We start from the raw sequence: 22,898 nt of genomic DNA, 5'->3' as shown, positions 1-22,898 counted from the left end.
CTCCTGCAACCTGGGACTGGCTGCTTTTATCTGCCCCGACGCATAGGGCAGCCCCGGTCCACAGGTGACTCGCCTCTCCTGGCCTGGAGGCGAGCACTCCTCCTGTGAGAACCTAGTTTCCTCCGCCTCTCTGCCCAGAGCCTCTGCAGCTCAGGAGAGGCTGGAGGGTTACCGGACCCAGAGGCAACCTCACCTTCCCCTGACGGGGCTGAGAGTGGAGCACCTGCAGGCAATGGGTCCTCCATCACCTCCGGAGCCAGAGCAGATTCAGCTGGTGTCTGCTCCTGAGGATCCGGCACAGGTGACGGCCCTTCAGATTCAAGCCCCAGCCCCGGCTCAGCTGGTCCTGGAGGCAGGGACTCCTGTGCAGGCTGGGATTCCTCAGGTTCAGCCTCTTAATCCGATTCCCAGGCCATCACAGGTTGAACCTGGAATATTCCAGCTCAGGCTCCTGGGATCAAACGTCATCGCATGCAGTTGTGTGGGTTTGCGGCCCCCGTGGGTTTTCTTTCTCCCGAGGAAAACGCTTGTGGGAAGCTGGAATCGTGAATCAATCTGGGCTGCAAAGGCATCCAGGAAACCTCTTTCAGAACACTATTTTCTCTTGCAGACAGAGGGGGAAAGACCTGGGTGCATAATTGGAGCCCATGACCCCCGTCTACTCCCTTCCCCCATGGACGCCTCCAGCTCTAACCACTGGCCAGCATTTCCCTCCCCAGGGAGTTGGTGGGAAATAAATCTTTTGAAGAAAGGGGGAGGGGAATCCCAGATAGCCGACACGATTAATTTTTAAAGCTACGTGTCTATTTATCTAGTACCAATTTATTTTTGACAGCAAACAGGAACGCCGGCACAGAATCTTCTGAACAGGCCTCTGCTCTTCCAAACAGTGGAGCTCACTCCTTTTCCCCGAATCTGGAAGAGAATCCATGCAAGGGTCATAGCTCAGTGCTAGAGCATCTGCGATTTGTGCAGAAGGCCGTAGGTTCAAACCCCGGTGTCTCTAGGTAGGCCCGGGAGAGATTCCTGCCTGAAACCCTGGAGAGGTTCTGCCGGTCAGTGTTGGACCAAGGGCTGCCAATTCCATGCCTCCAGATGTGTTGGACTACAATTCCTAGCATCCCAGGCCATGGGTCATGCTGGGAGTTGTAGTTCAAAACACCTGGAGAGTGCCAGGTTAGGGGAAAGCCAGAGCAGACAACACCGACCTGGGTGAACAAATGACTCTGGCGCAATTCACGCTGTAAATTTAAAATGCTGTGATTCAGCTTTAAGCAGACATGGCTTTCGTCAAAGAAACCTCAAAACTGTTGCCTGTTAAGGCTTAACCCTGTTCCCCCTCCTACAGTTCCCAGATTGGCTTACAATCATCAATCCCTCCTCCCAGGGAACTCTGGGAATTGTAGTTCTGGGAGAGGAGTAGGGGGGTCTCCTAACAATTCTCAGTGCCCTGAACAAACTACAACTCCCAGGATTCTCTGGGGGAAGCCGTGACTGCTCAAAGGGGAATTGTAGAGTCACAAAATTGTAGAGGGACCACTATGATCATCTTTTGCCCAACATGAGGCTTGAACCCACAAGATGAAGAGTCTCACACTCATGCTTGGACTACTGTAATACGCTCTACGTGGGGCTACCTTTGAAGGTCACCCGGAAACTACAACTAATCCAGAATGCGGCAGCTAGACTGGTGACTGGAAACGGCCGCCGAGACCATGTAACACCTTGAAAGACCTACACTGGCTCCCAGTACATTTCCAAGCACAATTCAAAGTGTTGGTGCTGACCTTTAAAGCCCTATACGGCCTCGGCTCAGTATACCGGAAGGAGCGTCTCCACCTCCATCGTTCTGCCCGGACACTGAGGTCCAGCGCCGAGGGCAATCTGGCGGTTCCCTTGCTGCGAGAAGCCAAATTACAGGGAACCAGGCAGAGGGCCTTCTCGGTAGTGGTGCCCTCCCTGTGGAACCCCCCTCCCACCAGATGTCAAAGAGAAAAATAACTACCAGACTGTTAGCAGACATCTGAAGGCAGCCCCGTTTAGGGAAGCTTTTAATGTTTAATAGGTTATTGTATTTTAGTTTTTTGTTGGAAGCCGCCCAGAGGGGCTGGGGAAACCCAGCCAGATGGGCGGGGTATAAATAATAAATTATTATTATTATTATTATTATTATTATTATTATTATTATTATTATACCAGCTGAGCTATCACAGTGCTTTAAAGGTATGGTACAGATGCGGCCTCTTTCTCTGTTTTTCCTGTGCTGCTTTGATCCTGTTTCGCCCTTGCTTGGCTGCAAGTGCCATTGGGCTGATGGGACGTTGCTGTCTGGGATCAGGCGCCGAGTCTCCAGTAGCTCTCCCTGTTGCTTCTCCGCAAGCTGACCTGGCGGGTCAGAGGCTGCCGCCGGGTGCCCGGTTTGCCCTCTGTCCCCACTCACTTGCACACCTGCGAAGGACACCGAGGGGGGGAGAGAGAGAGAGGAGCAAAGCATGATCTCGAGTCTCCTCCTTTCTCGTTTGGCATCCGCCCGCTCGGCTTTTATCCAGGGAACTTGTGAAAGATTTATACCGAGCTGGAAAGTAAAAGAGAATATGAGAGCAGTGTTCTGCCCCTGAGTGTGTTCTCATAAGAATGTGGGGGGAGGAAAGGGGGGGGATCAGATGAGGAGTCTGTCTCATCCAGCAGTCTTGTTCTCAACATGGCCTGGCTAGCTAGATTCCTCTAGGACAGCTTTCACCCCAGCCCAGCCCCCCTCCAGCTGTTTTGGACTACAGATCCCATGTGGCTGTGTAACTCTGGGAGCTGCTGGGAATTGTCCAAAACAGCCGAAAGGGCTGACCCTTTTATAAACGCGAGAAGCAGGGATCCCCACAACCGAGAGAAGGAAAACAACAGGTGTGCTGGTTGCTCAGATAAAACATTTCTTCTAGGCCTGATGTCCTACGTAGGGCATTGGAGCTGCAGAATGCTAAAATTAAATATATACTTGGTCAAGGTTCTCTCCCCCATCCCAATTAAAAAGCTAAGCCAGGAACCAGCTCCTCATGTGGCAGGCAGTTCCATAGGTTAAATTGTGCTTTGATGGGAGTGGATGGGAGTTGTGGTCCAAAACAGGTTGATGAAGGCTGATCTGTGAGTCCTGATTGCAGCCTCCTGTGGTTTCTTGTTTTGTTACAGTTGGGTTAGGTTAGGGTTCCGTTGTTTACTTCACTACATTTGTATCCCACCTTCTTCCTCCAAGGAGCTGAAGGTGGTATGTATAATTCTCCCCCTCCTCATTTAATTCCCACAACAACCTGCTAAGGTAGGCTGGGTGGAGAGGTAGTGACTAGCTGAGCTTCGTGGCTGTGCAATCCACATTTTGGTTTTTATGACCTTCAATAGTTCGATGTAGACAGCATCTTAAAAAGCAGAGACCTCACCTTGCCAACAAAGACCAATATAGTTAAAGCTATGGTTTTCCCAGTAGTGATGTATGGAAGAGAGAGCTGGACCATAAAGAAGGCTGATCACCAAAGAATGGATGTTTTTGAATTCTGGTGCTGGAGGAGACTCTTGAGAGTCCCATGGACTGCAAGGAGAGCAAACCTATCCATTCTGAAGGAAATCAGCCCTGAGTGCTCACTGGAAGGACAGATCCTGAAGCTGAGGCTCCAAGACTTTGGCCACCTCATGAGAAGAGAAGACTCCCTGGAAAAGACCCTGATGTTGGGAAAGATGGAGGGCACAAGGAGAAGGGGATGACAGAGGATGAGATGGTTGGACGGTGTTCTTGAAGCTACCAGCATGAGTTTGACCAAACTGCGGGAGGCAGTGGAAGACAGGAGTGCCTGGCGTGCTCTGGTCCAGGGGGTCATGAAGAGTCGGACACGACTAAACAATCTGATGTAGCTCTTGGCCACATCACTGTTTCTCACACAAACTCCAGAGCATCTGTGAAGGAGTTAAGTCAAGCTGGTCCCAACACAGATTCTTCTTGCATCCCTTCATTGCATCCCTGCTCTCTGCCTTCGGCCTTCAACCAGTTTCTGATAAGGATCTCTTTCTTACCCAATAACTGCCAAGTTCGCTCAAGAGCCCTTGATGAGCTTTTGGGACGTTCAGATATATAATATTGTTTCCAGCTAAGTTCTGTTCAAAGTAGACCCGTGAAATTAATCTAGGTTAGTCATGCCCATTAATTCCAATGGGTCTGAGTATGTCTAGCATCTGATCCAACCTCTCACGTCTACCAGATTACCCCTGGCCATGTGTTTTTGGAGACACACAGACAATTACAGAAGGCTAGAGTGAGGCAGGACCGCCCATTGCAGAAACCGTGCTGATTCTTCCTCAACATGGCTTGTTCTTCCATGTACTTAAAAATACTAGCTTTAATAATGGTCCCTGCAAATTTACCTGGGAGGAAAAATAAGGTGGTGAGTCTGTAATGGCAAATGGCCACCACATTCCTTAATGCTTAGGTTACCTTCCAGACCTCTGGGAAGAAGGAATCTGATTTTTAACGCTGAATATTTATGTTAAAAGATCAGCAGTTTTGCATTTGAGTTCTTTAAGGACTCTTGGGTGAATGCCATCTGGCTCTGACTTCTTGTTAGTTTGTCAATTAGCTCTTAAATTTCACCCTTTGTCACCTCTATTTGACATAGCTCTGCAGACGCATCTCTTCACCCCCCCACCCGCACGAAAACAGTAGCCCAGATATGGACATCTTCCACGGGGAAGGCCAACACACAAATACAATTCGCCATTCTTTTTCAAAACTCTCCATTCTATGGAAAGTCATCTAAAAATCTTCTGGCTCCCTGGTTTCCTGTTCCTAATGTGTCCAAACTTGGCAAAACTTCTGCTTCTTAAAAGGAAGTCCGCTCACCATTTACGGTGTCCTTGACATGGCTGTTTAACCACGCTGGCATCCTCCTGGACTTTTTCGCAGGGTTACTGTATAGGTAAAAGGTAAAGGGACCCCTGACCATTAGGTCCAGTCAGGAATGACTCTGGGGTTGCGGCGCTCATCTCGCTTTATTGGCCGAGGGAGCTGGCGTACAGCTTCCGGGTCATGTGGCCAGCATGACTAAGCCGCTTCTGGCGAACCAGAGCAGCGCACGGAAATGCTTTTACCTTCCCGCCGGAGCGGTACCTATTTATCTACTTGCACTTTGACGTGCTTTCGAACTGGTAGGTTGGCAGGAGCAGGGACTGAGCAACAGGAGCTCACCCCGTTGCAGGGATTCGAACCGCCAACCTTCTGATCGGCAAGCCCTAGGCTCTGTGGTTTAACCCACAGCGCCACCCGCGTCCCTCTACTGCATAGGTACGAATCCTGATTGCTGGTTGGCCATTGTGAGGGCAGGATGGTGGACTATGTGGGCCATTGGCCTGGTTTAACAGGCTCTGCTTGGAACAGCTCCTAATATTGAAGCTGTGCCCCTTGCCTGTCTCCGTGTTTTAGATCCAGCCAGCTCCCATCCTGCTGAGGGCGACGTTTTGGACCGCTCCTTTTTCATCCGTCTGAAATCCACCCTGACCAAGAGAGGGCTTCACGTGAAAACTTCCGGCTACAAGGTAAAATGACGCCCGCTCCGGCTGTGGGTCTTACTTCCTCTTTATTTATTTATTAAAGATTTTCTTGATTTACAAAAGTGTGTGCAATGTCTCTCTCGCGTATTTCCCCCCCCCCCCATGTAACATTTTTACAAATCAGTTTCATTTGTTGAGACATTAGGAAGAAAAGGGGGAAAGAGATGGAGGGGGGAAAGATGGGTGGGGATCGGGTGGCAATGTTTCTATTTTATTTAATATATGTGGGGTTTGGTGTCAGCGTTGCTTGTGCAGGTTCTCTGCTGTTCACTCGTGTTCCTTTGGTGGTGAGAGAGGTTGGGGTTGGCCTAGGGTGTGGTTGTTCATTTGTGGTTGGCTGTGGTGGTCTTTGTTTTCGTGTGTGAGTGGGGTGGGTGGGTGTTTTGGATCAGGTTAGCCATATTGATTTGTATGCTGTTGGTGGATTTTTGTCGTTGTCTTGTTGGGCTGTGTTGTATGTGATAAAAGGGAGCCATACCGGGGTGAAGGTGTCTTCTTCTGTTTGTCCCCATGTCAGTTTCAGTTTATTGGTTAATTTTTCTAGTAGGGCTGTTTCCCATACTATTTGGTACCATTGGTCCATGCTTACTCCTGACAGGTCTCTCCAGGGTCTGGCTATGTGGGGAGGCACTGTTGACGGCCTGTCTTGTGGCAGTGGGGGGTGGGGGGTGGGGTGGAAGTGCAGAATTCCCTTTTCCCCCCGCCCACAATAATATTTATTGAATTTCATACAAACACAACACATACTATACATTGAATAAAACAAAAATAAGAAAAAATAAAAAATATAACAAATAATAACCAAGGATACGACCACCAACACATATACAATAAGTTAATTAATTAGTCAAACTTCCAGCTTCATAAACATATTACTTGACTTCCTCTAATCTCTTCCATCTGAATTTCCTTATAATCGAGTGTAGCAGTTTTCCAGTTTATTATTCAAAAAACAATATTCCAATTATAATCAAATTTCTTAACTTTTCTTAACATTATATTTCTCATTTATTTGTTTAATTCTAATTTAATCCTAGGCCTATTTGGTACTTTCAAGTAGTTACTAATCTTTCATATTACAATATTTGTTCAAATAATCTTTAAATTTCTTCCAGTCATCTTGAGGAAGTGCAGAATTCCCAGTGTGCATCTGAAAACAGCAGCAAAGAATCAAGTCGCTAGTCCTTAAGGCGATCACCTTGTATAGGCAATCTCAAAAGCAGTATTCCTAGAAATCAGGCCTGGGGCTTTCAGGTTTGCTTCCTGCCGCACTGCTAACAGGCGCAGAGTAATGCACACAGAATAAAATCCTGCAAGATGCAAGGAGCGGTGCAGATGTGTGTGTGTGTTCTTTGTAGGTTGCAGAATTCTGCTTTTCTCGATGCAAAATGTGGTTCGCCTTTGCACAAAAACGTATAACGTTTTTCCCATTTGGAAAAAAAAAGTAGTTGCGCAGAATACATAAGCCGCCACTTAGAACCAAAGAGGTGGTTGTGGCTGGACAAGGATTTACCGTATTTTTCGCTCTATAAGACGCACCAGACCACAAGACGCACCTAGTTTTTGGAGGAGGAAAACAAGAAAAAAAATATTCTGAATCTCAGAAGCCAGAACAGGAAGAGGGATCGCTGTGCAGTGAAAGCAGCAATCCCTCTTGCTGTTCTGGCGTCTGGGATAGCTGCGCAGCCTGCATTCGCTCCATAAGACACACACACCACTTCCCCTTACTTTTTAGGAGGGAAGAAGTGAGTCTTATAGAGCAAAAAATACGGTAAATGAAACAAAATGAGGTAGGATTCCTGCTTCTGGCCTGAGATGATAGAATCATAGAATTGTAGAGTTGGGAGGGACTTTGTTTAAATGACTTCCTATGCACCATTCTTGATGATGATTATGATGGTGATGATGAAGATAACAACAACAGCAACAACAACAACAATAATAATAGTAATACAGTGGTGCCCCGCAAGACGAATGCCTCGCAAGATGAAAAACCCGCAAGACGAAAGGGTTTTTCGGTTTTTGCGACGCTTCGCTAGACGATTTTCCCTATGGGCTTGCATCGCAAGACGAAAGCCCATAGGGAAATCTCGGGGACCTTTTTTTAAATGCTGGCGGTGGGGAGCAAAGCCTTTTTCCCCCCTCCGGACTTCAGAAGAGGTCCAGGAAGGCCGGCGGGGGCGAAAGGCTTTGCTCCCCACCGCCAGCATTTTAAAAGCGGTCCGGGATAGCAGGGAAGCGCTTCCCGCTATCCCGGACGGCTTTTGAAGGCAGGCAGGGGGGGCAAAGACTTTTGCCCCCCGCCCGCCTTGGGAAGAGGTCCTGGACCTCTTCCCAAGGCGGGCGGGGGGCAAAAGTCTTTGCTCCCCTCTGCCTGCCTTTCCGGGAGAGCGGAAAAGGCAGCGCTGCCTTCCCGCTCTCCCGGAAAGGCAGGCAGGGGGGAGCAAAGACTTTTGCCCCCCGCCCGCCTTCGGAAGAGGTCCAGGACCTCTTCCCAAGGCGGGCGGGGGGCAAAAGTTTTGGCCCCCCTGCCTGCCTAACCGGGGGCTTTTAAATCGCCCCGGGACTGTCCGGGGCGATTTAAAAGCCCCCGGACGGCTTTTGAAGCCTCCCCCAGCCGCCCGGCATCGGGGCGAGAAAGCCTCCCCCCGCCGCCCGGCATCGGAACGATGTCCCGAAGCCGGGCGGCGGGGCGGGAAAGCCTCCCCCCGCCGCCCGGCTTCGGAACGATGTCCCGAAGCCGGGCGGCGGGGCGAGAAAGCCTCCCCCCCGCCGCCCGGCATCGGAACGATGTCCCGAAGCTGGGCGGCGGGGCGGGAAAGCCTCCCCCCGCCGCCCGGCTTCGGGGCATCGTCCCGATGCCGGGCGGCGGGGCAGGAACGCCTCCCCCCGCCGCCCGGCTTCGGGGCATCGTCCCGATGCCGGGCGGCGGGGCGAGAAAGCCTCCCCCCACCGCCCGGCATCGGAACGATGTCCCGAAGCCGGGCGGCGGGGCGAGAAAGCCTCCCCCCGCCGCCCGGCATCGGAACGATGTCCCGAAGCTGGGCAGCGGGGCGGGAAAGCCTTCCCCCTCCGACTGGCTTCGGGGCATCGTCCCGATGCCGGGCGGCGGGGCGGGAACACCTCCCCCCGCCGCCCGGCTTCGGGGCATCGTCCCGATGCCGGGCGGCGGGGCGGGAAAGCCTTCCCCCGCCGCCCGGCTTCGGGGCGGGAAAGCCTCCCCCCGCCGCCCGGCTTCGGGGCATCGTCCCGATGCCGGGCGGCGGGGCGAGAAAGCCTCCCCCCGCCGCCCGGCATCAGAACGATGTCCCGAAGCCCGGCGGCGGGGCGGGAAAGCCTCCCCCCGCCGCCCGGCTTCGGAACGATGTCCCGAAGCCCGGCGGCGGGGCCGCGAAGCCTGGGCGTGCTGGCAACTCTCCGCAAGGAGCGCTCCCGCTGCTTGCGGAGAGGTCCGCGAAGCCTGTCCTGGACCTCTTCTGAAGGCAGGCGGGGGGCAAAAGTCTTTGTCCCCCCTGCCTGCCTTCCCAGGGGCTTTTAAATCGCCCCGGACAGCGGAGAAGTCCTCCGCTGTCCCGGGCGATTTTAAAATGCCGCCTGCCAGAAGAGGTCGGGGGAAGGCGGTTTCCATAGGAACGCATTGATTTTCAATGCATTCCTATGGAAAACCGTGCATCGCAAGACGAAAAACTCGCAAGACGAAGAAACTTGCGGAACGAATTAATTTCGTCTTGCGAGGCACCACTGTAATAATAATAATATGATGATGATGATGATGGGTAGGCAAACTAAGGCCCAGGTGCCGGATCCGACCCAATCGCCTTCTAAATCCAGTCTGGGAATCAGCATGTTTTTACATAAGTAGAATGTGCGCTTTTCTTTAAAATGCATCTCTGGGTTATTTGTGGGGCATAGGAATTCGTTCAGTCCCCCCCCCCCAAAAAATAGTCTGGCCCCCCACAAGATCTGGGGGACAGTGGACCGGCCCCCTGCTGAAAAGGTTTGCTGACCCCTGATGATGATGATGAGGTTCGCCTGTCCATGCCCCCTCCCTCAAACCCTCTTCTCCTGCTCTCCCTTGCCCCCTGCAGGTGATCCACGTCACGGGCCGCCTCCGCCCCCGGCTGCCGTCCTTCTCCCACGCCCACTCGCTGCTGGGCCGCGTGATGGGGCTGGTGGCGCTGGCCCACACCCTGCCCCCTTCCACACTCAGCGAGGTGCGCATCGAGTGCCACATGTTTGTCTTCCGGGTCAACATGGACTTGCAGATCGTGTACTGCGAGAGCAGGTGGGTTGCCAGGGCCCTCTGGGCTGCTTTGTGCCATTCCCGGGGAACGCGGGCATCTGTTGGCAGAGACGGCTGAAAAAGTCACAGCGCCCGAGTGAGTTGGAAATCGAAGTTACGCACATAGCACTTCAAAAGATGGTGGCTTTCTGTTGTTTTTATTTCTCTGCCCATCTTGGTTTCTGCTATTGCCTCTAGATTTGCTGCTCCTGTCCCCCAGCCCCCCACCCATATTGTATCTGAGCCAAAGTCCACATAATTGATCCTATATCCTCCTCCTGCCTCCTTCCCCCGCCCACGTTCCTTCTCTTGTTTCCCTCTGTCTGGTTTGGATTGTAAGCTCCTTCGGGCAGGGCTCTGTCACACCTCTTTCTTGTAAGGTGCTGTACGCACAGATGGCCCCGTATGAATGAATGGATCTCCGGCTCAGCCCTTCCGTAATCTGCCTTCCTTTTTCCTCTCTCTTCCCCTGACACCCCCCCACCCCAGGATCAGCGATTATATGGACTTGACCCCCTCAGAGCTCGTGGGCAAAAGCTGCTACCAGTTCATTCACGGCGAGGATGTGGAGGGAATCCGGCAAAGTCACCTGGACTGTATGTTGGCTTCGTAATGGTGTTAACAGTGATAGTCTTTTTGTTTTAGAGCATCCCGTGCATGTTCCTGGGTTGTGCCAGAGCTTCCATCTAGTCCAGGGCATGCCCTCCAAAAGCTAGAATTCCTGGCACCCTTAGCGAACTACAGATTCCAGGATTCGGGGCAGGGGAGTCCATGTACTTTAAATACAGGCAGCCTTTGGCAAGTCCACAAGCAGAAGCCACCAATAATAATAATAATAATAATAATAATAATAATAATAATAATAATAATAATTTATACCCGGCCCTCCTCAGCAAGAGCCGGGCTCAGGGCGGCTAACACCAGTAAAAATTACAGTAAAAACATAATAGGGGGTGGGGGGTGGGGAACCAATTTAAAATACAGGTTAAATTCAATTTAAAATGCAGCCTCATTTTAAAAGTAGCCCATAGATCAAAACCATAAGGGGAGGGAAACATAAGGGCCAGACTGAGTCCAAACCAAAGGCCAGGCAGAACAGCTCTGTCTTGCAGGCCCTGCGGAAAGATGTCAAGTCCCGCAGGGCCCTGGTCTCTTGTGACAGAGCGTTCCGCCAAGTCGGGGCCAGTGCTGAAAAGGCCCTGGCCCTAGTTGAGACCAATCTAACCACCTTGCGACTTGGGACCTCCAAAATGTTGTCATTTGTGGATCTTTCCCCTTGGAATCCCCCAGGGACTGGAGGCTTTGGCTGCTTTGGGAAACAAGAGTCTTGGGCTAGAGTGGCCTTTGGTCTGGTCAGCCAGGGCTCCACTTAGAATCATAGAGTTGGAAGGGACTGCATCTAACCCTCTGTAATGCAGGGATCTTTTGCCCAATGTGGGGCTCAAACCCACAAGCCTCAGATTAAGAGTCTCATGCTCTATTGGCTGAGCTATTTATGTCGTTCTAGAACATGGCTGGGCAGTCTATAGCCCTCCTGATGTTTGCTGGGATCATTGGGATCATTGATAAAACTTTATTCACATTAGCCAATGGCAGTGGTGTAGCGTGGGTTGTCAGCACCCGGGGCAAGGCAAGTAATTTGCGCCCCCTAACCTGTGGATTTTAGTAGGGGCAGAGAGCTGCGAGTGCGAGCATGCCCCCCCCCCCAGATGTTGCGCCCGGTGCGGCCGGCCCCCCTGCACCCCCCACACTACACCACTGGCCAATGGCCATAGCAACAATAAAACATTACAGTTTTCGCAGAAAGGGAAATTTGATATAAGAGCACAATTTAAAGTCCTGAATCAGCCGTCAGTTAGTGGCCCTTATTCTGATTGCCCCTGCTATGAACCTAGCAACCTTTGCTGTTATCTGCTCATATTGATCTGATAGAAGAAAGGACATTGTGGCAGTGACTGAGTGCCCTGGGATGGTTAGTATGAGTGGGGTGATGATCTCGTTCCCCAGGTCTTTGTAGAGAGCGCAAGACAGGAGGACGTGTGCCGCTGTTTCGGTGCTGCCATCTCCACAGGGGCAAAGGCGTTTCTCAGGCGGGATCTTTTGGAATCGACCCTCAAGTGCCGCAGATGGCAAAACACCCAGTCTCGCAAGTGTAAAAGCACGTCTGTATTTTGGGATCATAAGTTTGTGCAGATATGGGGCCAGAGAATCAAAATGGAGAGGTGGAAAATGAACATACCAAGGGCAGAATTTCCTTATGGTGGCCAGGTTGTTCTGATGCTCGATATATTTTAGACGTTGACCAATTAGACTGTTTGCTTTAGTGGGGCCCATAGTGAGTAGGTGTTGTGGGGATAGGCCACAAGAGTGAAGTTTTTGATGGATGGTTTTAAGCCAGGCACTTTTATGAGAGTCTTGAAGTACTAAGGATAGTAAACTGGCGGCGTGTGTGTTTGTGTGTGTTGAATTTAGGTGGAGCCAGAAGTTAAGAGTTCTTTGCCAAGTCCGTACTTCTACTGAATGCAGACTTGTTTGCTGGACTACAGCTTCCATTGTCCCTTGCGGTTGGCTGTGCTGGCTGGGACTGATGGGTGTCAGAGTCTAGCATCACCTGGAGGGCAATGGGCCCCCCCCCATTACAGACCAAAGGGGTCACTGTTTTGGCCAAAGCAATCTCTATAAGCCACCCCTGGCTTCTCCTGATCCGTTTTCAGTCAAGATTCCTGCCTCGTAGCGGGTTGGACTAGATGACCCTCAGGGTCCCTTCCAACTCCACAGTTCTAAGATTCTTCTCCTACCCTGGCACCTCTTCAGCTCTGCTGCCTGTGAAAAGCAGATTGTCCAAGGACCAGTTTGATGCAGTCAGCAGAATCAAGCGGTAAAGCTCTTCCTGGACTGTACTACCTTCCGACAAAGAGGGGAGGCTGTTGAATTTTTGATTGGCCCCCTCCATTAAAAAAAACAAAAAACCCTCCTTGCATTTAACAAATGTGTTGTGAAAGAGTGAAGAATTTCAGCCAAGCTCAAGGCTTGCTTTCTACCCAGCTTGCAACCTTCCCTGGTGACCTGAAGTGGTACAGTCCGGGCAAGTCTTCGCCACTGTTCCTCAGCACTTTGGGGTAGACACAGTTAATGTTTTTCTTCTTAAAACTGTTGTTAACGGCTGTTGCCTCCCCTTCCTCCTCTCCTCCTCCTTTAGTGTTAAACAAGGGGCAGGTGGTGACCCAGTATTACCGCTGGCTTCAGAAGAATGGGGGCTTCGTGTGGGTCCAGTCGTGCGCCACCATCTCGGTCAACGTCAAGAACCCCACCGAGAAGAACATGGTCTGGGTGAACTACATCCTCAGGTGAGGCGTCCCGTCTCGATTCGTACAAAGTTCAGAGCAAACGGGGGCATATTTTTTAATAGCTTTCCACCGCCGCAGAATTCCTAGCACCAAGGGGTTGCCATCAGTGCATCCCAGTCAAGGCACATATCACAGCCAGAAAGGGGCTCTAGGGAGGCAGTGTGGTGTAGTGGTTAGAGACTAGGACCTGGGAGACTGGGGTTCAACTCCCCATTTGGCCATGGAGCTGGGGCCAGCTGCTGTCTGTCAACCTAGCCTACCTTGCAGGGATCTTGGGGGGGGGGGATGAGAAAGTGGAGAATATAAATGCAACAACAACAATGATAAACCTACTACAGGTTAATTATTGTTGTTGTTGCATTTATATTCTCCCCCTACTACTCCCCCTGCCCCTGAAAGAGCTGGGACAGGTGCTGAAAGGGGCAGATGCTGTTAACTAGCTTCCCCTTCCTGGTGGGGATGGAATCCAATGGAGAGCACAAGTGTTTTATGTTTTATGTTTTATGATGGTTTTATATTTTGCTCTAGATTCAGGTAGGTAGCCGTGTTGGTCTGACGCAGTAGATATATACATACACACACACACAATATAAAATATATAAAAATTGTCCAGTAGCACCTTAAGTTGGTCTCTAAGGTGCAACTGGACATTTTTTAAATTTTTTAAAATTACAGTGGTGCCCCGCAAGACGAATGCCTCGCAAGACGGAAAACCCGCTAGACGAAAGGGTTTTCCGTTTTGGAGGTGCTTCGCAAAACGAATTTCCTATGGGCTTGCTTCGCAAGACGAAAATGTCTTGCGAGTTCCTGCGGGGGGTTTTTCCCTCCCCCCCCCTTTTTCCCAAGCCGCTAAGCCGCTTATCAGCTGATCCGCTAAACCACTAATAGCGCTAATCCGCTAATCCGCCAATGGGCTTGCTTCGCAAGACGAAAAAACCGCAAGACGAAGAGACTCGCGGAACGGATTCTTTTCGTCTTGCGAGGCACCACTGTATTTTGCTGGAAGCTGCTCAGAGTGGCTGGGGCGACCCAGTCAGATGGGCGGCATATATATAATAAAAATATTTATTATTATTTATTTATCTTGCTCAAGCCCCCACCATCTCCCTCCCAAAAAACAACAATCCCAAAGCTGGCAGTGCGCATGTGTGCAAGTGGTTATTCTGCAAGAACGCAGGCTATTCTTGAAGCAGGCCTCCTCCCACCGGTGTGGCAAAAGTTAGGTACTCAGAGGGACCCTTAGGATCTCAGGAAACTGCCTTACGCAGAGTAATGCCATTGGTCCATCAAGCTCAGTAGAGAAACTGAGCTCACTAGGGAGTTTTTCAAATGGGCATTGGATGTTCAGGGTGCCTGGCTGCCTTTTTAAATTTAGTATTTTTCAAAGGTTCAGTCCCCGCTCCCTGAGGTCTCAAGTGGCAAAAGTTCATCAAGAGCTTCCACCACACTCAGCCCTTCGGATCTTGAGTCCTTTAAAGGTAAAGGTAAAGGGACCCCTGACCATTAGGTCCAGTCATGGCCGACTCTGGGGTTGCGGCGCTCATCTCGCTTTATTGGCCGAGGGAGCCGGCGTACAGCTTCTGGGTCATGTGGCCAGCATTACTAAGCCACTTCTGGCAAACCAGAGCAGCGCACAGAAATGCCATTTACCTTCCCGCCGGAGTGGTGCCTATTTATCTACTTGCACTTTGATGTGCTTTTGAACTGCTAGGTTGGCAGGAGCAGGGACAGAGCAACGGGAGCTCACTCTGTCACGGGGATTCGAACCGCTGACCTTCTGATTGGCAAGTCCTAGGCTCTGTGGTTTAACCCACAGCGCCACTCCTCAAATCAAGACCACCCCCATCTCTGTTGCCCCAGGTGCAACATTTAAAATCTACTTAAGAACTACCAAATATTCTCTGCTGAAGTCTTTTTTCTCCCTCTTCCCAGCCTGCCACACTTGCCCACCCTTCCAAACAGATAAAAGGGATCTGTGAATGGCTACTGCAGATGGTTATTAATGACTACTTTCCCCCTTTCCCTCCCGATAAAGCAAAGGGAAGCATTATTATGCTAATCCTGCAAGCAATTGCCGATGGTAATGTATGATTTGTAAGGGTGATTAGTATTTTAGTTAATTAGTGCTGTAATTAGAGGCTAATTAACTTTCTTGCAGCCTCCCTGCAAACTTGCTTGCTTCCCTCTCCGCTGCCACCGCCCTGCCAAAACCAACACCACTTTGCAAAGCGGGACAGGGCGGGATTGTTCATTGGACAGGACAGGGGAGGAAAAAATGGCCGGGCTGGAAGGCTCTGTGTTCGAGGAACAGCAAAGCGGTGTGTTGAGCTGGAACGCACCATTTGTAAGTTGCAGGGAGGACAGTTTGGCAGTTTCAGGGAAGGAAAGCAGCTGAACTTAGCGGGTAGCGCTGACCCCCAGATTTTGTCTCCTCAATTATATGGCGATGAAGCATCATTCGGAAAGACCCCTGGGAGCAGGGAATAGTGCTTTTGAGAGTAGCACAAGCATAGCAGCACAGAGGTTGGCGATGGGAAAAAGTGAGCGATGGTATCAGACATAAACTCTCTCACTCCCTAGAGCCCAAGCCCCAGATACGTTTGGACTGTCATATTCACTGGCCACGTCCCTCTTTATTTCACATGCCCCTGACATCCCAAATGGGTCCTGGGGCTCCAGAGAAGAACGACGCCTGGGTTCTGAATCGCCTCCTTCCATTGCATCTGCTGCCCTTGCTTTTGGGGGGAAGGGACTCTTAACTTGAACTGGTTCCAGCTTTGCTGGCTTGACAATAAAACCCCCAACCCTGCTGTTTTGGTATGTGTGCATGTAGGGTGCTTTTTGCAAACACACACACACACACACCAAATCCACAAGGGAGAGTTTGTGATTTCAATCTGTCCTTGTTTGTTCTTGGACAATGAAGCGCCAATGGTCCCTCTGCTGTGGCGGCGGCTGTTCCGCTGATTCTAGCCTGCAGGTGGCTGGATGTGTCAGCTCTTATTCAAGTTGGCTTTCTTCAGTCCCCTTCTGGGTGGGAGGAGGGAGTTGCGGCGCTTATTTTAATCCCTGGCCTCTCAGCGTTGCCACATGGCTGCAAAGCAGGGACACTGGATCTCTCTCTCTCTGTCTCAGCTTCCTTGCTGCCACCAAGCGGCCGCGCTTACGAGATCCAGCTACCATCCTTCACGATGCCAAAGTCCCCAGCGCCATTTCAAAGGCCTCCTCTTGAGGGATGGATGGTGCAGAGCAGTGCCCCAGAGGTGGAAATGGTAGGGAATGTGTACAGGAGAGAGAATTACATTTCCTTTGCATCCTGGCACATATTCTGCTGCCTTCTGTATCCCAGCCACCACTGGAGGTGTTCCACTCTGAAGTTCTTTATACTGCTTTCCGGTGATCCTCCAAGCTGTTGTGGGCGGAACGGAAAAACGGACCCTCCTTCGAGGCATCTCCTGGGCCCGGCCTTTGGCTTAACCCCGGCAAAACATCCGAAACCCCAACATCACCTCTGAACCTCGCTGGCAAGACGAAGATATATCTTGAAGCTTTGGAACGATCCTCACATATGCATTTCTTTAATCTTCTACTTTCCTCTCCCCCCCCCCCCCCGGTTTCACTTTTAACCCTTTCCAGCAAGCCGGAGTGTAAGAACACCGTGCTGGACATATTCCAGCTGCCCGGGATCCCTGCAAGACAGACGGAGGCCGTTGAGGTGGGGCCAGAATTCAAAGGTGAATAAAATGAAGCCTTGGACAGGGAGGGGAGGTTAGCTTGCCAAGCAGACAAGCTCCGTGCATTGCTAGCGGAAGAGATTTGGGCAAACAGGTGTGGGCTGTCTCTTTCAGCAGAGCTCTTAGGTTCTTGCCTGCTGATAAAACATAGCAAACCTACTATTTTCCCTTTGAAAATTGAAGGGCCCCCTTTGCTATTTATCAGTATGCTTTTTTAAGAGAGAGTCCTGGTGTAACCACTGCCTTCGCTCTTCTCAGCCCCTTTGTGAACTGCTGCAGGCAGGAGGTGTTTTGTTTCTCTGGCCCCAAGGTGCTGTTTTAAGCTTTCAGGGGCTTGGGACCCTGGGGGAACTGAAGGATTGCCTCCTTCTGTGTGTTTCTGCCCTGCGTGCTCCAGTCATCTTCTCACACCAGAGAGCCCTCAGCCCCATGAAGCACAGTGGGCACTATCTTTAAAGCCCTAAACGGCCTCGGTCCAGTATACCTGAAGGAGCGTCTCCACCCCCATCACTCTGCCCGGACACTGAGGTCCAGTGCCAAGGTCCTTCTGGTGGTTTCCTCACTGTGAGATGTGAGTTTGCAGGGAACCAGGCAGAGGGCCTTCTCGGTGGTGGCACCCGCCCTGTGGAACGCCCTCCCACCAGATGTCAAAGAGAAAAACAACTACCTGGTTTTTAGAAGACATCTGAAGGCAGCCCTGTTTAGGGAAGCTTTTAATGTTTAATAGGTTATTGTATTTTAATATTCTGTTGGAAGCCGCCCAGAGTGGCTGGGGAAACCCAGCCAGATGGGCGGGGTATAAATTATTATTATTATTATTATTATTATACCACACTTCATCTGTCCCAAGGCGGTTCACAGCTTAAAAACAAAACACATAATAAAAACAAGAACAAAATAAACCAATAACCACCCTCCCCCCCCCATGAACATATTTAAAAGGGTTTAGGATCTTAAGACAGCCCAAGGCATGGCTCAGTGCGACCTTCAAGCTGAAAAAGATTCTCCACCCTGCTGCTTGGTGGCTCACCACGTCACCCAGATGTGGGCACTGCGCTGTTATAAGTGGCCACTGAAAACGTGGCTGTTTAGAAAGACTCTCTGCTGATTCACCTTTAACGTCCCACTTTCAGGGGATGTTTTGCATATTGTTATGGGGGCTTGGCCTTAAGATTTTTGGTGGGGATTGCTGCATTTATTGTTATTATTATTATTATTAGTCACCTTTAGTTCCTTTGAAAATACATAAAGGGATAAATGAAATTACAGGCAGGATGTGCAACCTTATTGAGTAGGTTTCCCCCCTCTCCAAGGCGGAAATTCTGCCATGCTGGCTTTTGAGTTCCTGCTGTGCCCAAACCCACTTCAAGGCTTCCCGGCGTCGCTTTGCCTCTGTGGTGGTGATTATTAGCTGCGCTGCTGGCAGGAAGCTGCTCTGAAGCGAGGTCTAAACTCTCCCCCAGGTCTTCTGCGGATAGAAATTTTGCTTGGCAATATAAATCTGGCCAACTCCTGGCCGTGGGAAGATGCTTAGCTCCCTGCTGCCTTGCTCAGTTGATTTCCCCCTCTCCTGTCTCCCCACCTGATTTCCCTTTCAGAGAGCAGCCTTGCCAAAGAGAGCAGCCAAGGGAGAAAGCTTTACTCCCCCAGCAAACCTGGCTCCCTAGCCGAGGCCTATCCCCGGAGCGTGGCAGAAGCTGGTGCCCGGTGCCGCCTGGCAGAGACCGATTCCAGCGGCCCAGAAACGAGCTACCGGGAGGAGGAACTGTCAGACGGAGGCGCTGGGAGCGACACCGAGGGACCGCCCAGCAAGCGCATCAAGCTGGAGTTCCAGCCAGAGAGCCCCTCGCGGGAGGCAAAGGATGCCAGCTCCGAGGAGTCAGACAGTGGCAGCGAATCGGAGCTGGGCCTCCTCCCACAGCAGAGGGCCCCTCTGGCCAGGAAAGCTAACGGCTGCAAGGCCGGGGGGCGGAGGAGCACAGGGCCCGGCCGCCCGGAGTTTGCCTCCGTCATCCAGACTCAGAAGAGCTCCGTTCTGAAAGCCGCCCCAGCCCTTAGCATTAAATCTGAGCAGCCCCCCGGTGCCAAGGGAGCCCCCTGGACCTGTCCTGCCGCCCACAAGGGCGGCCCTTACACTGTGAACAAAGCACTTAGCTTAGAGAAGCCCTCTCTGCGGCCCGCCTCTTCTCACCTATACGTCTCCATCCCAGACTCTGTGCTCACCCCGCCCGAGATGGAGAGCGGCGCCCCCAAAGCGCCTTTCGGCACTTCTCCCCGGACCGTCCCGGTGGCCTCCTCTTCGGCGGACACTCTCTCGCCCCCGCTCTCGGGCTCCCCGTGCGAGGAGAGGGCCACGTCCACGCCCTTCACGCCGCTCCTCTACCCCGCCGACATGGAGGTGCTGCAGCGGTTCCACGCGGGCAACGTGGTTGTGCCGCTGGTGCACCAGCTGGGTGGCCCGCATGCCAGCACATCCGGCTCGCAGGGCCTTTACACCACCAGCACCATCCGGTACGCCCCTGCCGACGTGACCCTCGGCATGCAAAGCAACATGCTGCCGCCTTCCCACCCCATAAACCTCATGGACATCGGTGGCGCCGAGGCCAAGACGCCCCGGGAACTTATGTACCACCACCTGCAGCGGTTGAACATGGTCGCACCCTTTGGGAACTCGGCAAGCTTGGCTCAGATTTCAGGGGGAGCCTTTGCTGCGACGGACTCCTTGTTTTCCACGCTGCCCTTCTCAATGGCCGGCAGCGGGGTCCACGGTGCCTCGGCTTTGGAACGCAAGGAGGACTGAGCCCATGGCCAAACTCTGTGCTGGGCAGAGCCATCAATTAAAGGTCCTGTGTGTCCCTTTTAGAGGAAAGCTCGGTGCCAACTTCCCTGCCGCCGGGGGAAGAAATCTCTGTTCTCTTAACAAATCCCTGCGTGTCTCATCTTTTCATAGCACCCCTTTCTAAACCTCTGGCAAATTAATAGCGTGACCATCTCCTCAGCAGTCTCGTGTTCCACTCTTGCTCCTTGCCTGGCCACTCAGATGCTGCTGTTTGAAACTGCTGTTCTGGTTGCGGAACAAATTCAGGAGTTAGCCCAGTGCAAATGCGGAGTTCGGGAGTTTAACCCAGGGCAAAGTCGGTGCAACTTTCCTGGGAAAGATGAAAGAGGTATCCTACATTCGTTCTTGTCTGTCTTCCTGCTGCTACAAGTTGACTTCCTTCCTCCACCATGTTTGCTGGGGACTTTGGGGTGGGTTTTTTTTTGTATGTATGAGGGTTATGTTTAGGCCTTGCAGGTTTATCTGTTGAGAGGACCACCTGCCTGCTAGCCAAGGCGAGTGTAACTCGAAGAAACCTGCACATGAAGAGCAGGGTGTCACCACCCCCGACTCAGTCCCCCAATGTGATTACATCAGTGTTACCACTTTTGCTTCTGTTCTGTCCACACTGCACTATCCCTTACAGCACAGCAATTGCTCAAAAGTCCGGCTCTGAATTATAAACAAGAAATCCAGGTGTGGCAAGTATATTTGAGTGAATCAACCCTTTGGGCACTCCTCTTATCTCGTATAGCCTCACCTTCGTCACGCTTCCCCCTTCTGCAAATAATGGATTAATAGCTTATATGTTTTCTGTGTGCTCAGATCGAAGGGGAAAGAGATTACTAAAGCTGTCTTAACTGCCCTGTTGCCAAGGGTTCTGCCACCAGCTTAACAGTCTTAAGTGAAATGTGGGTGCCAACAGGTGACGGCTAATTTCCCAGTGGTTAAAACTTCTCAAAGGGAAGGAAGATGCAGTGTGGATGAGCTAATAATTGAGCATGGACAGTTCTAAACAGTTAACAGGGTCTGATTCTGCTCTTCTAACTACCAGGTGTTAAGACTTCTCATCCGCCCATTTGTCTACCAGTGGCTGTTGTAGCAAAATGGAAATTCTGTGTGCAGAGGCAGTCTACCAGAGTGACAGATTTGGGGTGGGGTAGATTGGGAGAACCATCACCACCACGCCGTTCCTAGAAGGTTCTGCCTGGCTACTATTGGGAGGTGGGGGAAATAGTGGACAAGATGCACCTCTTTGATGGTCCAATCCTGCAAGGTTGCTTGTTCCTCTCATCACTGTGCAAACCCAGCTGTTGCTTTGATCCTGTACTCAGTAGAAAAAAAGCTTCCACCATTGAGACCCCTTGGGACATGAAAAGGACCTTTTCCACCCAGAGCCCAAAATGCAGGCCAGAAAAGGGATGGAAACAGGTAGGTCGTCATCGTATGTGATGACAGCACTTAAAAAGGTTAAAAAAAAATGTTACGCCATAACTTTTAGCACTTATTCAGAATAAAGACTACTTGTACAGTTCGGTGGGAAAGGGTGGGTGGGGGGAAACCCACAGCGAGACAGTAGCACTTGGATGATGTGGTATTTTTCTGTGTAACTCATCGCTAAAGATCTGTGTGTGTGTGCGCGCGTTTTTTTCTTTTATTAACCTACGGTTCTCGTTGGATAGATGAATGTAGTTTCCACTGTTCACTTGTTCTTGACATTTTGCTGCTTCTTTTGGCGATCTGGGGTTTCAGAGAAAATGAAAATAAATGGGACTCTGTTCCTGCCTAAAAAGATTTCAGTAGGCGCAACCATTTTTCCTGGCAGGCTTAAGAGCAGTAAGATCTTGTCGTAATAATACCTGTGTGTATCCTCATTTTGAGTTAATTAACAAAAGGATCCCCCACACACACACCCCAAAGAGAAATACAAACCTATTTGAAAGTACTTGGAAATACAATGTGATGTTTTTTTAGGGCACACACCAGCCTGAACACGCATGATTCCTCTGCAGTCTGGTCTCCCCTGAAATGTTTGTTAGTTATTTGGATCAAAAATTCCAAAGTGTGTTTTCTCAAATTTGCTAGTGACAGGATAGTTCAGTCGGTAGAGCACGAGACTCTTAATCTCAGGGTTGTATGTTTGAGCCCCACCTTGGGCAAAAAGATTCCTGCATTGCAGGGGGGGTGGACTAGATGACTCTCGTGATCCCTTCCAATTTTACAGTTCTGTGATTCTGAGATAAAAGCAGAAGCGGTTGCCAAGTGCCATCAAGGACAGGTGTGAAATTCAAAGCAGCCTTGGCAAATTGTGAGCAATTACCTGAAACGAAAGGAAATTCGGCGCTGCTAAAGCACAAGGAAGGGTCTCAATACCGTCGAGAAAAGTGACTGCCTTCCTCGTTGCCAGCTCAAACATTCAAATAGGACAAGAGCTACTGTGCACAGGGTCACGTCAGTGTATGAGGTGAAACATGACAGAGCTGGATAGGTAGACTTTTTCCTCCCACATAATACTAGGAGTTGGGACCATCCGGTGAAGCTGAATGTTGGAAGGCTCAAGAAAGGACTTCTTCACAGCACATAAACTATGAAAGCAGTTCCCCCCAGTGGTAGTGACGGCCACCTACTTGGATGGCTTTAAAAGAGACTTTTTAGCAATTCACGGAAGACTGTGTTGTTGGAGGCAGGGCGCTTCTGAGTTGCTGGGACACACAAATGGGGGAAGTGCCGTTGTGCTCAGGTCTGCTTCATTTTCCACAAGCATCTGGTTATCCCCAGGGAGAGCAGGCTGTAGACTAGATGGGCCTTTGGCTTGATCCAACATGGTTTTTCTTATGTACCCAGAGGGGGAATGAAGTCAAATCGCAGCCCTTCCCATCTACGTCAGCTGCATGCTGTGCATCCATGTCTGGAGGGAAGAGCTCTCATCTTCCCTATTATAAGTGCATGACAAAGCCCCTGCCTATAGGAGCAGCACAGCTCAAATGAGGCTCAACAGCGAGAAGTCTGCAAACACATGGAAAGCTCTACCCAGAGCTGCCTCTTGGGTCTGTGGGTGCCCTATTGGCACTTCTGGTAGAAACATTGCTGGGAGCAGTGTTCCAAGCGAGGCTTGGGGGTAGTTCTAGCTTCTC

At 51.0% G+C, this 22,898-nt stretch overlaps 1 protein-coding gene across 5 annotated transcripts in view; it reads left to right on the top strand.

Moving 5' to 3' along the window:
• NPAS1 (neuronal PAS domain protein 1) overlaps nucleotides 1–21,558 on the top strand; it is a 94,701-nt gene extending 73,143 nt beyond the window's left edge. For all 5 annotated transcript variants that reach the window (XM_081921981.1, XM_081921982.1, XM_081921983.1 and 2 more), the window contains 6 exons: nucleotides 5,456–5,568; nucleotides 9,672–9,868; nucleotides 10,355–10,461; nucleotides 13,065–13,212; nucleotides 16,849–16,946; nucleotides 18,545–21,558. In XM_081921981.1, coding sequence (XP_081778107.1) covers nucleotides 5,456–5,568; nucleotides 9,672–9,868; nucleotides 10,355–10,461; nucleotides 13,065–13,212; nucleotides 16,849–16,946; nucleotides 18,545–19,746 — 1,865 coding nt within the window. In that variant the 3' untranslated portion in view covers nucleotides 19,747–21,558. The remainder of the gene's footprint in view (nucleotides 1–5,455; nucleotides 5,569–9,671; nucleotides 9,869–10,354; nucleotides 10,462–13,064; nucleotides 13,213–16,848; nucleotides 16,947–18,544) is intronic.
• Nucleotides 21,559–22,898: the final 1,340 nt, after the last annotated feature.

Source organism: Podarcis melisellensis (genome assembly GCF_964234715.1).
Source record: "Podarcis melisellensis genome assembly, chromosome: 8".
NCBI classification, from domain to species: Eukaryota; Metazoa; Chordata; class Lepidosauria; order Squamata; family Lacertidae; genus Podarcis; species Podarcis melisellensis.
The sequence above is the reverse complement of the archived record's forward strand: the minus strand, read 5'-3'. Positions and strand labels throughout refer to the sequence as shown.